Raw genomic sequence first — 18,375 nt, 5'->3', positions numbered from 1 at the left:
TTTGATAGAGGGTTATAGATATAGAAGCTTTTCCAGGCTTCTCTTGGGTTGATCCGGGGTGACAAAATATAGCCTATTACATGTTGCTTGTTGAAGATGATCCTAACGTTCACAAAATGGTATTTAAAACAAATCGTAACGAACAAAGAAAGCATTTGAATTATTTAATGGAGTAGAGTGTTTGCTGTCTGTCTTTTATGTCGCCAATAATCCTGAATTAGAATAGCTGATGTGGATCTAACTGTCAAGTTTATAAGGTTCAAAATACTTTATAGCACTGGTATAAAAACCAACAAGAATACTAAAGTTTGGTAAAGAGTAGAAAAAAAATATAACGTTTCTGAAAATTTACGCTCTTATGAATTCATTTAAATCTTTATGAGCTGTGTTACGAGATAATGCGGGTTGCTAATTATATAACATTATAACAATTCAAAATTTGCTAGTAATAGTAATTACCCGTGACGACAATCGCGTTTTAGTTTTTGCGTTTCTCTTTTGCACTTTTCCTTATAAATAATACTTTTCAATTATGTGATTACAAATTTTCTTTTTATTAATTCTAAAAGATTGAGTAATAAACAATATTAAGCTTTAAAATACCCTGACAGTATTGTATTCAAGAGATAAAGTAATTTTTACAAAAGTTTTAATGTAGATCGTTTTGCGAAATAAACCGCGTTGGGTTTCCAGAAATATGATCCCAGTCTCATTCATTTAACCACAGTTCTATTACGTATTATCTACCACAGAATATGACGTCAGATGTTACTCGTGTAAGGCTAGAGAAATATTTTTTAATTAAAATTAAGCCGACCCTTTTAAGTACTTAAAGTGCGGTATCCCATAACAACCCAGTGCAGCCCTACAATCGTCTCTTAATTAAGAAACAAATATAAATTTAAATTAATCTAACATTTTTTTTAATCTACGATTTGCGTAAGGATAAAATACGATAGCCTTCAGCCTTCTTATTACTTTCGTTGTATCTACATCCCGTGATTTATTGATCTTCCCTTTATTGAGTTGTCTGAGTTGATTTTTGGGCAATACGCGAGAAGAATTGAACTAGAGGTTGGTACGCTGAGCATTCAATTAAATAAATAGCGTTTAATATTGTGATCAAACAAAAAGGTCAACACGTATTATTCAAAAGCAACACTCGAACGTTGGCCTTGATTGGTTTTGTGATCGCGTTTTTGCGAGCAAAATGACGTAGTTACTGATGGAGAGCACACCTGTCTTTGATATTACTTCACATTTTCTTTATTATCAATTTCTTCTCGTAGTAGATATTTATGATCATCTATCCCCTCTTGTTTACATTTTTAGGGCTCCGAATAACAAAAGGAAAAAACGGATCACTTCGTTGTACGTCTGTCTTTCTGTCAATACCTTTTTCTCAGACTCCGACTTAACAGGCTTTTTTATGTAAACAATAATCTAATTCGATGGAACTAAACATCAATTAGACTGTGTGTTCCTGCAATATTATCCACTGCTTCGTTCAAGGAATTTATAATTAACTAGAGCACTCTCTGTCCTAATCAAAGTACGTAGCGACGCGTATCACCATCCGCTCTAGACGGAATACTTAATGTTATGCTTTAATGTGATGACTAACTTTTGATTTGCAGTCAACATAACTCGTTATAAAGCGAGCGAACTGTTTGATGTATAACTGTGCTTGAGAGACAAAATATTCGCCACATGAAGGCTATATGCTAGCATCTCATTTCATTGAACTTGCTGTTGATAACTTTTTGACTTGTAAATATGGCAATTGAGTTATATAGAAATAATGAAGAAAGATAAATAAATAATCGTAAGCCAAATCACGGGTTCTTGATATTTTTGTACCAATACATGTTAAACCGATTAATATTGGCATAAAAGGATATAAATGAAGTATTTAACCGATTTTATAATAAATCTACCTAATTGTCAGTGTTTTATTTGCAAATTTCTTACGTTGTCCTTTTATATCGTAGCAACATTCCTTTGTAAGCTCATGAGAGTAGAAGTTTTTTAATAATACATATTGCCCAAGTAATCCGTAGAATGTTTGTCGCATGCGAAATTTCACCAAGCAATATTTGACCCTAAAAATAAACGAGCCGAAAACTCGTTTAGCTTGTGTTATTATCTCTAAAAGAAATACGCTCGGCTACGTTATTACATGTTTCCTGTTTTTGCAGGTATTTGACATGTTAAACTTATTACTACTTCAAATACAGGTGGAGGTACTTATTTCGTCTCGTGGAGGTACGTTTATGTATGTTCCTAGTTTGATTTAAGACATTGGATCTATTTGTAAGGTTTTCTTTTGCGTGCGTGTACTTCATTTCAAGTAAAGCCATGTACTCGATGGGACCCTTGAAAAATCGGGGGAGCACTTCAAATTTTATAGAGAGAAGAGACATTTACAGCTTAGTAATCAGGAAATAGGGTATGTTTCCTTAAAAATTGTTTGATGGTCTATGTGACTTTTGTTAAATCGACTTGTTGAAAGCATATACAATTCGATATTATTTGATTGCTGTTATCAGCTAAGATTCACATCTCGTTATCGCTAACAGTATTTGTTGTGCCGCTACCGCTAGCCACTATTTTTAAAATAATATTTATAGCGTTGACACACATTCTAGATTCTTTCTAGGCATACCAGTATTGTGGATCGAGACATTTACCAATTCCTCGGTTTCCTTCAATTTTCATTTTGCTGAGCACTTTGTTGTTGCTGGGGTCCCATTTTCACATGATTCTGGTGACCCAGTTGTTTGTCGCCAATGTCTGCTGTATCTCGCGTGTATTTTAAAAGGGATTGGGGTGGAAGTATGTCGCTTTTGTAACTGGAGTTCAAAGTTTCGGATGTAAGGCAGAATTTATGGTTTGTTGTTTGAGATTCGTGTTCGTAGGAAGTATGTCTTGTTAATGTATTTGAATGTCTTTTTTTTAAAGATTATTTAAGATGATGGATATGATTAATGGAAAAAGGTAGAAGGTATAAGATATTTCCCTGTTTCATAGACTGTTAACTGAAATATTACAATGTTCTTATCGAATGCTTTTAAAAACTGAGTTCAAAGTGTTTCTAAACTTCTGAGAATGTGTAATAAATATTTACGTTACAAGCATAAAACATAGTTGTTTCGATGATCGTATTTTATGAGGGATATAAGTGAGCTGATGGCTGAGATGCTCGACCCTGTACAGAGGTCGATGGCCCTTCTGCCGGAATTGTTGGTGAAATAGTTTGTAAAGGATCTACTATGTTTTGGATATGGCTTAGTTCAGTTTTGGGTAGCAGTAAAGGGGAATGTTTTTTTTATAATTATAAGAATTTATGCAGCGAACCTGGAAAACAGTGTTGAATAAAGACGTAAATAATTATTAAATATTGGAATGAATTTAAAAATAAAGTCGACATCAATCATATCTATATTATTTCAATTAAGTTAAAATAGTTTTATAGAATGAACAAATATTGAATATGCTTATGAATATAGACACAAGTAAATGGATCGTATTTTAAATACATACGCTTCGGGCTGCTTCATGACTACCAAATGTAATTTACGAACGCTACAATATGATATGCCGTCTCCATTTTAATGTTTAATGTTCGTGTGCCGTGGCAGCTGCCAAAGATTTAATTGAAGTGATCTCAAAGAGGCCCAGTATACAATCTTTACTTGTTACATGGTTGCTTATTTGTATACTTTTGGTAGGTTTAGGGCCGATTTTTAAATCCTTGGTTAAAATTTATCCGACCAATAAAGTATTACACGAACATATTAAAATGTCACCTATAAACTGTCAAATACGGACAATTAGAATACATTTTTGAAATGGTAGTTTAATACGTTATTCGATGAATAAGATTTAAACCAAGGATTGAAAAGTCAGCCCTTAATATAATGGAACTCTAAAGGAAGTCGTGATGGACATTCAAGCAATCAATCGATTATTATTTGATTTTATTAGATGGCTGATACGATAATAGGGGTGTATATAGACTGTATTCTGTAAGTTGAAACGTCCTTAATTAGGTACTACTTTCCGATTTTGTTTGTAGAGCTTGTTTGAAGACCCTGCGGCATACTCGTTATTGTAGCCATTATAGTAATAAGAGGAGTACTAATAAGATAATATGTATTGCGTTTTTTTATGTTTCAGTATGGGTATTATTTATTATGTATTTTTCGAATAAGTATATTTACCAGAGTTTAAACACTTACACAATCAAAGGAAATAGTCGATATTCTAAGAATTGCATTTTATCCATGAATATTGTCTTTGGCTTTGAGGTCGCGTCTGATACAGTTTCAGGCTCATTGCAGATTTGCAATAGTTTCGTAGAACAATAGAGGGGAATGCACGACCTCGATCGTCACTGCCACGGGATGGCGGATTGTTATACATAGAGAATTTTGAATATATTTTAAATGTAAATATATATATATATATATATATATATATATATATATAATATAATATATATATATATATAAATTATTATTATATTATTATATATATAAATTTTAATGTAACATAGATATATCCTATTAATAGTTTTTCAAGCTTGGGTAGCAACTGCATATTGCATAATTATAGATATCAATTTGCAAGTACATATTCAACAATTACTATGATCACTGATCAGTATTCCCATATAATTTTTATACATATTTTTTTTTTGTTGCTACGAACATGAAATACATTTTTTAAAAGATGGTGATCCTCAGGGTTCAATACTAGGTCCGTTTATTTTAGTAATTTGCTTTAGAAAAATAAATATTGTAGTGTTACACAACGAGATAAACTTTATGTTATTCTATGTGCTAAATTATATCATACGCTCTCCAGTTTTTATTTAATATATTACAGCTCTTATCGTGTGACCCACTTTGGGAAGTACGAAAACAATTGACCTGTTTTTACCAAAATTGCGCGAAATATTGTCGTCAACGGTGATTTAGCAATATTATTCTTTATTATTATTTACAACAAGCTGTGTCCCGTGGTTTCACCCGCATTTCCCCGCTCCTATTTGTATTATCGTGATGGCATATAGCTCTAACAGTGAATTTGAATTTGTTAAATAATTTTTCAAATCGGGCCCGTGGTTCCCGAGATTAGCGCGTTCAAGCAAGCAAACAAACTCACAAAACAATCATATTAGTATAGATATATTCTTAGTGTTATAACGTTGTTGATATTTAATGTATTTAGCTCGTACGATCACAGTTAATGGAAGGAAAGCGCCATGTTGCAAACTGGTTCCAAACTGACGGGGACTTGATTTAATGAGCCTTCTTGTGAATCCATATTTTTATCATGTGTAGGTTTTTTATTTATATGTTATTTATATTTGAAATCCTTTTTGAAATAAGTTTACTCTTTTCCTCAACGGCCCTCTGACAACGATTACTAAGCGATAATTTATAAATGATCTATCTCTTATTTATTCGGTTTTATTTTTGTTAAGTATAAAATTGAATTGTGTATGTTTGTTTTTCATAAATAGAGCAACGGGAAATCAAAATTATTATTTTTAGTAGGTTTCTTTTTATCCCGGGGAACTCATACCGGATGTAAACCAGACTATTTATATTAGTTTAGTGAAAAAAATATTTGAAATAATCAAGAAATAAATAATGCTTCATATTTTCATTTGGCCTCGATTGAAATTCGTCTGGCAATGACTAAAGTTCAATGTGGAATTTTGTTGTTCATCGTTTTTTTATTTATATCTTTCCGTTCATTCATGCTGTTAACGTAAATAAACATCGCATGTAATGTAAACACAGCGTTACATTGAACAGATACTAAGGCTATTTGCATATACTTGTCTGTGGGCAATTAGGCTAACTACCGGTTTTAAGGTGCTGCTACATGACAGGTCTTAGAGAGCTAAGAAATGATGTGTTCAAGGGACACTTAGTTGTTGATCCTGATGTATATGATGATTGTATCGTGCATATGTAGTATGCAGTAGGTATTTAAATGGTAATACAGTAAGAGTTGGTTCACACTATTTACCGTTTTGTATCGTATTAGGGCCGATTTTTCAATACTTGGATAAAACTTATCCGTTCAATAAAGTATTACACGAATGTCACGTAAACTGTCAAATACGGGCAATTAGAATACGTTTTTAAGGGTGCACTCACACACATCAGTCACCGTCACGGCACGTCACCGGACAGGATTAAAAAAAAATATGTATCAATAGTTCTAGTATGACTCTGTTCCCACACGACAGTCGCCGGCACGAAATCTATCAGTGACGTCACCGGTCAGGTACGTCAAATAATCTTTCCATACATGTATCATACTTTTATCCCCACTCACCCGGTGCCGTCACGTCTCAGTTCAGTCAGCGTCGTGCTACCGTCAATAATTGCTACATGTTCTCTAGCGTGACACACGTCTAATCACTGACTAACCTGATGTATGTGTTCAATGATTCAGTCAAACCGGCGACGTGACTGACGGACAACATGACGGTGACTGGTGTTTGTGGATACGTACACAAACCGTCACCGATCAGTCATCGGTGACTTGACGGTGACTGATGTGTGTGAGTGCACCCTAAAATGGTAGTTTTATACATTATTCGACGAATAAGTTTTATCCAAGCATTGAAAAATCGGCCCTTAATGATTTAACTTTGGGAAATTTATCTTGTATTCATTTGGATGGAATCCTGCTAAAAACATAATTATAATTCGTGCAATTATGGCCTGTATTTCACTAAGCGGAAGATTTCGATTCTCGTGCAGTCGCTGTAGCAAATTGCATTTCATACGGTTGTACGATATTGAATTATATGCGCATACGGTTAGAGTTGAAGATCGTGCAAATTGTACATATTACGGGTAGTTTGACAAGGAAATACGATCGCAGATTGCTTTCCCGATTACGTCTGGCCTGAAATTTCGTTTGCGAATTGATGCGGTTTACATGTTTGCGGTTTTGTACGCAACTGATAACGGTTATATGTGAAATAAGGATATATATTAAGGTATATAAGATATATAGTTGCTAGATGAATTCATCATCACTACATAGTATAAAACAAAGTCGCTTTCTCTGTCTCTATGTCCCTTTGAATGCTTTAATGATTAATCTTTAAACAATGGATTTTGATGCGGTTTTTTTTAATAGACAGAGTGATTCAAGAGGATTATATTATATATTATATATATTTTATTAAGTTTTAGACAAAGCTGGCGAAGCCACGGCCGGAAGGCTAGTATTACGATATTTTATAGGTTTGACGTAAACGGATCCTGAAATAGTGAATACATATAGAATTTGCAACAAAAATATGCGTAGAAATATTTACAATTGCATCCATCCGGCTATTGTAGAATATGACTGCATAATTAATTAGCTGTGATGCGGCAGGTGCAAGTAATTATGAGAAATTTTATACGTAGCTAACCTGGTAAAGGTTGCTCTTTTAGAACATCCTTATCGCTTAGGGGTATTAAAATAATGATCTATTTTTCTTTCCGATTAAACACAAAAGTTTTATTGAAATTTAGTGATGTCATTTTGAAGCAGTTTGTTTACAATCACACTACCTCAAAAATAATCTTGATGATGAAGTTTAAGCTAAAGTCCTAGACTTAATAGATGTCAGGTTTGTTGGAGAGAGTTTGTTGTGTATGGAACCTGTAGTAGTGGAAAAATACAAGTTGTTTAATTTCTTAGAAAGCTACTATGTTTCTTGTTTGTTATGTAAAAGGAATAAGTTTAATTTAATAAAGGTTGGGTGCTGGATTATGGTATATGAACGTCGATGATAATAATGATCGATGAAAACAACAAATCAACAAGGTTGCATTTATACAAACTATGCAATTTTCTTTAATTTCCATACATTTTTAATATAACGAATTCCTGAATCTTTCCCTGTCCGTTTTGGAAATACATACCTCCAACTACCAACGCTATTTATATTTTTACCATTGTAGTTTCTTTACTAATATAAATCTAGTACACATGAATGACCTGTCGTGCAAGTTATCGCCAATTCAGCTTGAGCTGTCAGCTTTCCCGCGTGGGCGATGCTGGCCATTCAAATGGCCGATAGATTTAATGAATTATTTATTTCGCATAATTGTAACGCGTGTAACGTTAGGATGTGTCTGCATGTTCGTCTCTAATTAGTTTTCACACTGCATTTTGCATTAGATAGGCCGCTGGCGTTAGAAACTGCTTTTGCTGTCAACGATGCTGTCATGAAGGTTTATTTACTGGAGACACGCTAGGTTAATGGTTCAATTTGTTTAGATTTTTTAACTGGACTATTCAGTCCAACGCAAGTATTGTAATTTGTGTTAAAATAGCAAGAATACAAAAATATCCATTAACTAACAGCAAAAAGTTGGATAATTAACAGCAGTGCAGATGTATCCTGCTGGGGTTTATTTTCAAATGTTCTTGATAATAGAACAGAAAGTTGATGATTATTTTTATACCATATTTATATACATATTTATATGCGTTATACTTAATCACACTAATACAATATAGAATGAGAACAAAAAAGTATAGTTAAACGTAAATACAAAGTCTCCCACAGGACCATGTCGCTATTGAACTTCGATCGAACGGCTAGCTAAGGAACGGCAGCGAAATGCGAGATAAATGCACTATAGAGATCGTAAAATGGCCCGGCAAGGAGCGGGTCAGCGACCGCCGCTCACATGTGCTATTGGTGAATGGAGTTTTATCGTTTTCGAAATAGATTTATTGTAGTAACCCAATAGTTTGGTTTGAATGAATGTTCGCACGCATGTGCGTTTTTAAGGTATATTAGGGTCACGTTCTGAGAATTGTTTTGGTTGTTTGCTTTTTTATTGGCACTTTAGGTAGATTTTTTTATTATTGATTTTTGTGATATATTTTTATGATGAAAGTAAACAAAAGTTTGTAGATATGCAAACTTGATATTCAGGCTGACCGTTAACAGTCTTGAATAACGATACACACCTTTTATCAGAGGTGTAATTTTTTATTGTGATTTTATTTGATTGATTTTTCAGATGAAAATGCGATAAATGTTTATGGCTCTCTTGTTTTATATAAATAAGTCGATAAGAGATAAAAAGAGTGTAAATATAAAATCGAAATGATTGTTTTCATATTGAATATGCCACACATTTTTGCAGAGGCACCGACTTTTACAAATATGAAAACTAAACGCAAATGCAAATCAAAGAAAGTAATAAAATCGACAGTCTGATAATATCAAAACTAAATTATACATTTACCAATGTTTAACACATACAGCTGTTGCAGTGTAAACATAAGCATTTGTCGAAATTGGCCTTATTATGCGAATGTTTAATTAACGGAATGCCACTCGCGTTAGGAATCACTTGTTACTTGTTAAATGGACTAAATAGTAATAACTAATTAATGTAAGAATGGTTTTCACAGCTGAAGTTATGCAATGAAACAGTGCATTTATTAATTTTAACTGAAAATAAAGTTATTTAGTGTACACGTCTTAATAAAAATCGTATAAGTATGGAAATTTTTTGTTTCGTTTAAAATATAACCAGTCGAGATACATCTTTAGCCAATATTTTTTGTATCATATTAATAAAACAGAGCCTCCTAGTGAATTATTTCTTTTATTTGTCGGGATTTAAATATGTCATTCCAATCCATACTAAAATTATAAATGCGAAAGTAACTCTGTCTGTCTGTCTGTTACTCAATTACGCCTAAACTACTGAACCAATTTGCATGAAATTTGGTATGGAGATATTTTGATACCCGAGAAAGGACATAGGCTAGCTTTTATTGCGAAATATGTACCACGGGCGAAGCCGGGGCGGACCTCTAGTTACTTATAATGCTTGCAGGGTAAAATATATAACTTCTATTTGTAGTCACTGAATTAATTGTGACAATGTGGGGCCCGTATGTTCTTAAATATGAATCAAGGTGCTTATTGAAGACAATTATTATTCTTGGGTTTATTATTAGGTGAGAGTTATCCCTTTTAGTTCTACAAGAGTTGATGTTCATGTGATAGGTGATTGTCGGGGTTATATTTTATGTTTTTGACAGTACGTATGGATGGACGCTCTATTTTGCAGAGATTAACGGCGTTTCATTCTTATACTAACTACGTGTAATCTCTAGTCTGATAAGAATATTAACAGAACAAATTATTTACATAACATACGTAACACATATTATACAGTATCTTAGATATATTACAAAAATGCACGCTTTTAAATTCCTAGAATGTATTTAGTATTTACTATTTGTATTAACTTCAAAAACAAATATAAAGCACTTCATTACATCAACAGTTAATTAGATAATGACAGGCTTATTCAAAGCGATGATTCAAATTTCCTCATAGCATTTGATGAGATGCGATTGATTTACTAAGAATGTATGTATATAGAATAAAATTTAATCGAGTCTATGTTTCAAAAGAATGCGAATTTATTAGTAAACAGATCATGTATTTTTTTTTTTTTTTTTAAATACTTTATTTGCACCAAAAGCAAGGAAAACAATACGAAAAAACACATACAAACAAACACGTACAAAAAGGCGGCCTTATCGCTAAAGCAGCGATCTCTTCCAGGCAACCTTTAGTCGAGGATCATGAGAATTACGTTTTATGATGAGGTTGATGGTGCAGAACACAAAAAACATTAAATAAATAAATAAATAAACATAGTATACATATACATACATACGGATATTATAAAGATAAAAAGTAAATATTTAGTTGCTTTTTAAACTCATTCAATGACCCTGCCCTTCTGATCTTATCGGGCAAACTGTTCCACAGCCTGATAGCACGGACCGTAAAGGAACAGTCATAGAAATTAGATCTATGAATAGGAACATGTAGTAGGAGTTTATTACAGGATCGCGGGGAACGGGTGGTGGAGTTCAGGAACTGGAAATTACTTTTAAGGTAGGAAGGCGTATTTGGACAGAAAAGGATGCAGTACAATAGGTTTAGGATATGAGCATTCCGGCGGAGTCTGATAGGGAGCCACTTGAGCCTTGTGCGGTATTCACTAATGTGATCATATTTGCGCAGACCAAAAACAAATCTCACACAGAAGTTCTGGAGACGCTCAAGACTATCAAGTTGGAATTCAAGGAGGTCAGGATAGGAAACATCTGCATAATCAAAGAGGGATAGGAGAAGGGACTGAGCAAGAACAATTTTAGTGGGAATAGGCAGAAAGTTCCTAAGTCGTCTGAGAGAACCAGCTGCTGCAAACACTTTTTTCCTAAGTTCTTTAAGCTGATTTGTCCACGATAATGTTTCATCGATAAAAACACCAAGACTCTTAACAGTGGAACTGTAGGGAATGTCGGTGTTATTTATGCAAACATTAGGTAAAGAGGACCTATCAATTTTAGAAATAAGCGACTGACTTCCAATAATAATTACCTGCGATTTCTTCGGATTAATACATAGACCATGGTCGCGGCTCCAATTACTAATAGTCCGTAAATCATCATTCGTGAGTGCAACTTTCCTACTTAGGTCCTCAAGTGATGAATGGCAATAAATTTGCAAATCGTCCGCGTACATATGGTAGAGACTGGATATACCCGAAGTGATGGAGTTGATAAATAAGGAGAACAGGAGAGGAGAGAGCACACTACCCTGAGGAACGCCAGAAGTAACATCAGACCAGGATGAGTAACACTCGTCCAGTAGAATGCGCTGCCGGCGGCCCTCGAGATAGCTGCTAAACCAATTAATCACTGCCGGAGACATGTTGAAAGAAACGCGTAGCAAGCTTAACAACACATCGTGATCAACTGTGTTAAATGCGTTACTAAAATCAAGTAGTGTAAGTATTGTGAGCTGCCGTTTGTCCATACTCAATCTAATATCGTCTGTGATCTTGACTAACGCAGTGGCCGTACTATGACCTGGACGGAAACCGGACTGGAAGGGGTTGAGAAGGTTGTTTTTATTGAGGAATCTTGAGAGTTGCTGCTGCACTAATCGCTCAAAGACTTTTGAAAGGAAAGGTAATATGGATATAGGACGAAAATCGGAGAGAGTAGAAGGGCACTTGGACTTAGGGAGAGGGATAATATTTGCACTTTTCCACGAGTGTGGAAAAGTACATGAAGATATGGAAAAATTGAGGATATCAGTTATAACAGGAGTAATCAGGTCGAGGATGGGAATGATCATATTACGACCAATGCAATCAACACCTACAGCCTTAGAAGAGATGGACAAAATGTTCTTCTTAACATCGGCGACAGAGAATTGGCTAAAAGTGAAAGGGGAAAAGGAGGGAGTTGATTTAGATGACAAAGAATCAAGTGTGTTACGTTTACAGACAGGATCAAATACAAGGGAAGGTGAGGAGAAGTGTTTATTAAGGTCATTAATAGAAATGCCATTGGGAATTTCGGTTTTACAGGAAGATTTACCAACTCCAAGGGACTTCAGAAATTTCCAGACTCTGGCCGAATCTCCGTTCTGTACAGATTCGTGTATGTACCGTTTTTGAGCGTCTCTGCACATAGTGTTGCAGCGATTACGTATTTTCTTGAATTCTTCACGATGCTGATCACAATTTTTTTGTTTTAGTTTGCTTTTAGCTTTCGCCTTGCAGTTCATAATTTCCCTAAGGCTATCAGTTAGCCAAGGCGCTGGAAGATGCTTCAGCTTAATGGGACGCAAAGGTGCGTGTTTGTCATATAATTGTATAATGAATGAATTGAATAAATTTACCTTATCTTCAATCGATTCAGCAGTTGAGAGTGAAGACCAATCTATATTAGCTGCATCGTGTAGTAGACGATCTGTATCTATTCCACTAAAATTGCGTTGCATGATGACTTTAGGTTTAATTTTAGGAGGACGGATTTTATAGGAGAGGAAAATTAAATCATGATACGAAAAGGCGTCTGCCGAGCATTGGCCGTGTTTATGTACATGATTTAGAGAGGAAACTAGGATCAGATCAAGGAGCGAAGGAGTGCAATCAGGAAAGAAGTGCGTAGGACCAAGAGGAAGTAAGGATAGATTGTAGGAGTCAATAATTGAAGTTAACTTATTAGCTCTATGATCATTTTTTAATAAACATGTATTGAAATCCCCCATTATGATGACATGGTCATATAGTGGCGAGACACGGTCAAGGATTTCATCAAAGGAGGGAAAGAAGTCGACGCTAGAATTGGGACTATAAAAAACACCTAACAGGATTTTGGTATGGGAGAGAGTGACTTCAAGAAGGAGATGCTCTGCTTCATTACATGGTGGGGGCTGGGAAGAGGAACTTACAATGGAGAAAGGAATATGAGCGCGTAGATAAATAGCCACACCACCACCCCCTTTACCAGTTCGATCGTTACGAAGCAGGTGGAATCCGGGAAGCGAGAAGGAAGATGAGGGGAGGCAGGGTTTTAGCCAGGACTCAGATATAAGGATGGCATGGACGGTTTTCGAATCAAAGGATGCAAGGAGGTCGGGATAGTGAGCCGGAATGCTCTGGGCATTTATATGGACCACGTTGAACTTATTGGAGGAATCAGAGAAATGAGAGGATAAGGAAACGGGGAGAGGAGTGTAATCCGTGCTAACGAAACTGTTATTACTGGAATTGCATGATAAAAAGCTGTTATCAGTTAATGAGTCATTAGAGTCGGACATTATCAGAGTTAAAATTAAGTCGATAGATTGAGAAGCAACTTTAAGCGTTATATGAAGAGATTATAGAAATGAACCAATAAATAAATAGCTATAAGTTTGTATATAATTATGACGATAGTAGGGGTAATAAATAAATAAATATTTTTATATATGTATATATAAACTAGTACTTTAAAACCAAAAAAATAAAAAAGATAAATAATAAAAACTATTATCAAAATAAAATGTAATTCCATAATACCTGGACCACCAGCTGTGGAGAGAGAACAATACAAAATTAAAACTATATTACTCCAACTTACAAAGAACTGTACCCAAAAGAATGGCATCTATTACATACTAAACTAAAAATGTTTAAAGAAAAAAAAATATTAATAAGCTGTCAAGTATGTACGACAACTGACAGATGTCAAGTAAACAAAGTATCAACAAGTACATAATATTGATAATATTTATAATAACTACAGTCTACACTACGGATCTATGGATAAGCAAACAATCAAAATATGAACAATGTAAAATTGATATTTAGATAAACTTCGTGAAATGAAATAAAAGTTTCAAATTATAGACGAAAAAAAGGGTAAATTACTAAAAATATCACATTTATAATAGGTAAAGTAACCAATTTACAATAAAAATAAGTAGTTAATTGATTTAAAAACAAGTAAAAATAAGATTTAAGATCTAAAAACACCACAATAAATATATGAATGTGAAAGATGTTATATTCACTATTTGTATACTATGTACTACAATATTACATTTATTATAGGTAAAGTAACCGTTGTACAATAAAACTAGTTACTTAACTCAGATTTAAAAACATGTAAATATAAGACTTAAGAACTAAAAACAATCATATAAGTGTGAAAGATGTTATATTCACTATATACTACTAAAGATATCACATTTATTATAGGTAAAAGTAACCGTTAAACAATAAAAATAAGTAGTTACTTAACTGATTTAAAAACATGTAAATATAACATTTAAGATCTAAAAACACCAAAAGCAATCATAAAGTGTGAAAGATGTTATATTCACTATATACTAGCAAAGGATGCACAATATTATATTTATAAACTAGTGCTAAAAAACAACAAAAATATGTTACTTGGCTTTAGGAATCCTTTTAGTTCTAGATGTTAACTTGGGATCCTTGTTGCTTTGAACATTAGTAATAGTAGAAGCAGATTCAGTCGCAGAAGATATGGCATTCAATTCAGAAAGAGACTCCACACGATGACGTTTACCATCCAGAGCAAGAACAAAAACATAGCCGTTCCTCGTCCAGCAGTTTGAGACTCCAAACTTAGAGCGGGCTGCTTGGAATGTTTCATGTCTGCTTGGTGTTAAAAATTCTGAGATGGTCACACCAGAGCCCTTTAGGCCACTCTTGGAGAACCAAATATTATCTCTGAGTGACATATTCCGGAACTTAGCAACAATTGGTCTTGGTTTATCATTTATTACTTTACCGAGTCTGTGACAGCGGGATAAGGCATCAGCGTCCAAACCAGGAACATCTAGCTTTTTGGATATAACATCGACCATAGTTGTAGTTACATTTTCTTTTTGGGTTTCCGGCACACCATGAATTAATAGGATTTTCCTTCTACTACGCAACTCTTGATGTTCATATAGCTTAGTGAGCACTTGGACCTGACATTGTAAGCTTTCTAATGATGATAAAACCAGCGTGCGGAAAGCATCAAATTCACTTGCCAATCTAGAAGTAGGACTTACAGAAGCTGGATGTGAGGAGGCAGTGTTGTGTAAATCCTTTTGGAATTCAGCCATCCTGTTGTTAAAATCACTTGTCATCTTCTCTATAGATTGTTTGAGTGAGTCCATGTTCACTTGTTATGTATACTTTTTGTTAGAGAGTTAATATAGAATAAAATTATAAAGGACTTTGTGCTGGTAGACACAGGTAAGATTTAGAACATTATAAATTGTTGAAAAAGCAAGAAAATAAATTAAAATCAAAATATTTATAAGGAGCGAAATAACAACGTGTTGTGTTTTACACATCTACCCGCGAAAAAGGTATATCATACAAACATAGATATTGATCTAGGAGTCATAATTATTCGTAGTTATTAACACATGGGTTCATTAACCCAATGGGGTTAAATATAATGATATTTACTCGTTAAATATGCAAATATATTTACGATAGGAAATTGCATCTTTGATGTATTACCGTCTTTAATGAAATCCTTGTACCTACCTACTGCTACATTTTTAATGAATATTTTAGCAGAATTTTTAAGGGATGTAGTGGTGAATTATACATTAGTCTTTCTCCTGCAGTTTAGCTCGTGTCCAATGTGTTTCTCGTCATAATAATATCTATTGAATAATACATAATAGGTACATGCAAATGACCATGCGGGTAACGCGACACCGAGCACATTAAGATTGCCCTACCACATCAAGATGGCAAGTAATTTGATTTTAATGGCATAATGTATTAAAAGGTAGCGGTTTGCCCAGTGGCTGTACCGTTATTGAATCACCATAAAAACAATGCGTCAGTCAAGTGTTGCAGGCAGTAGGTGATGCAGTGTCTTGAATGTTAAACAGCCTGGTTCGATCTTGTATACTTGATGATGTCTGGGTACAAATGAGAACGAATGTCTAGGGATTTGTTGGTAGAAGATTGCGTATTGTAGATTTTAATTTCGTTTGTAATTAGGTTCGAATAGGCCAGAAATTTAATGAAGGTGGTAGGGAATACGCAAAATAATGGAGATAAGCGAAATTAAAAGTACTCGATAAAAATAATATTGTCTCTATACAAAAAATTTAATCTAAATCAATAAATATATGTTTATTCAGTCATCGGGATTATCTTGGCAAAAAAAAACTATAAATGGCACACACTATTTTTTTTTACGCTATGATTGGTAAAATATGCAAAAAGAAAGTCTTCATTAACATAAAAACTGTTTAAATAGGTACTGATAACAATCTAAATTTGCGAATTAAAAGCATCGTAAATCTTAATCTCCATTGTTTGAGCTAACCCAGAATTCCCAGATAGATCGTACTTGAAAATTTAAAACATAACATCTGAGGTTATGAAAACATTTCTTATTTATAAACATCGTTAAGAAATTGTATTTAAGACATAAGAGTTATAATGTTATAGTATTCACACGTGCTGCGGCTTTGCAAAATTATGCCAGGCAGCTAGCTACGAAGCAGGAGCGTCATAAATTTTTAAAAGTATATTTACTAAGCCCCAGAGGCGGGTGAGCTATAATGAATTCCGGCGGCGCTCCCCCTGGGCCTGAATTATGCCATTCTGAATAGCACAGCCTTACCGCGCCCCGGAGTGCTATGCGTCCCGGAAAATGGGTTGTATGCTGGTAAATAGACACTTTGTGGGACGCAGGCTACTATTAAACCTTGGTCCGTTGGGAAAGGGTAGAAAGATTGTGCGATGTTGCGTGGCTCGTGCGTTGATAGGTTTTTGTTGTTTGTTTTACTTGTCCTATTTTTCTGTAGAGGGTTGTTGTTTATGGTAAGATTGTTTAGATTCAGCAGGATTGTTAAAGTCTTTTTACAGCTACTGTATTGGAAATGCAATTATTTAACTATGTATACATATATATAAATTTTAATAATTTGACAGATAGGCATTTTTTCACTAGGTATTGAACTGCATTTTTTACTTTTATTAATTAGGTACTTTCAATATTCTCGTGCTATTTAGGTTGATACCTTATCTCCATATATTAGAGCTAAGTTCCACTTTCTAATTCATATATTTTCTATTGCAGGACGAGGAATCTTTAGAGTCAACGCGTACGGTAGCGAACATAACCCACCACAGCATTATGTATGCGCCCAAGTGCCTTGTGATTGTGTCGCGGCAAGACTACATAGATACGTTTCGGGTTCGTATGTTTGTATATTTATAAAGGTATAGTTAATATATAGTTACTTAAAATGTTTAGTAACCCAAAACTACTCAAGAGCAAACGATGCTAATTTGCATCGGTTTTTGTTGAATCAGTAAAAATTAGTAAAGCTGAGCAAAGCTACGACGGTTCAGGCAACTACAGAGTTAATACGATGTATTATGTTGGTTAAATTTTACAATGAATAGATTGTTATGGCCCCTTAAAATCGAAAGAGTATCAGGAATTCGGTTGCTAAGATCGTATCATTTTTAGCCTAGAGGTCTAAAGCATTTCCCGTTAAGTGAAAGAGGCAGGATAAAATCGTGTCAGGATAAAAAATCAATTTCTTTTCAAACATTAATGAATTACATATGATGTAACAGAAAGACTGATCACAAGATTAAATTTACAGAACTGCCTCGGCATAATCTACACAGTGTGGGTAGAGAACCTTGGCGTCCCCCTCGAGACGCTGGTTGGCAACCTGGTCGGTTGTGTCCTGGTCCCCCCTCCTGGAGGACCACAGGTTCGGTTCAGTATAGGCGCAGGGGACCGGCAGGCGCTGCAACCCCCCGCGGCTCCCCCCATGCCGGTCACGCACACATCGGTGTATATGTTACTTAGGTTGTTAGGTGAGTGCTAAAAGGTTGTAACTTGTAATCGTAGGGTAGATTGAGAATTAGGTTTTGTAAAAGTATAATATTTGGATCGATTTAAAGGTAGATATGAGATTCTTTTGGATATTTAAGGAGGATTATTGAGGTA

At 34.5% G+C, this 18,375-nt stretch overlaps 2 protein-coding genes across 2 annotated transcripts in view; one reads left to right on the top strand and one right to left on the bottom strand.

Moving 5' to 3' along the window:
* The window catches only part of Sbf (SET domain binding factor), a 98,223-nt gene that overhangs the window by 28,309 nt on the left and 51,539 nt on the right, over positions 1-18,375 (top strand). Inside the window, exons 4-5 of the mRNA XM_090116665.1 lie at positions 17,488-17,604; positions 18,023-18,242. Coding sequence (XP_089972791.1) covers positions 17,488-17,604; positions 18,023-18,242 — 337 coding nt within the window. The remainder of the gene's footprint in view (positions 1-17,487; positions 17,605-18,022; positions 18,243-18,375) is intronic.
* LOC149897290 (uncharacterized) lies at positions 14,507-15,550 on the bottom strand. The gene has a single exon (XM_090116664.1). The coding sequence runs from the start codon at positions 15,548-15,550 to the stop codon at positions 14,807-14,809; it is 744 nt and encodes a 247-aa protein (XP_089972790.1). The 3' UTR covers positions 14,507-14,806.

The sequence above is a fragment of the Colias eurytheme genome, chromosome 26 (genome assembly GCF_061535395.1).
Source record: "Colias eurytheme isolate Ceu_HAF_F1 chromosome 26, ilColEury1 Martin Lab GWU primary, whole genome shotgun sequence".
Classification (NCBI taxonomy): Eukaryota; Metazoa; Arthropoda; class Insecta; order Lepidoptera; family Pieridae; genus Colias; species Colias eurytheme.
Note: the sequence above shows the minus strand (reverse complement) of the source record. Positions and strands in the feature narration are given on the sequence as shown.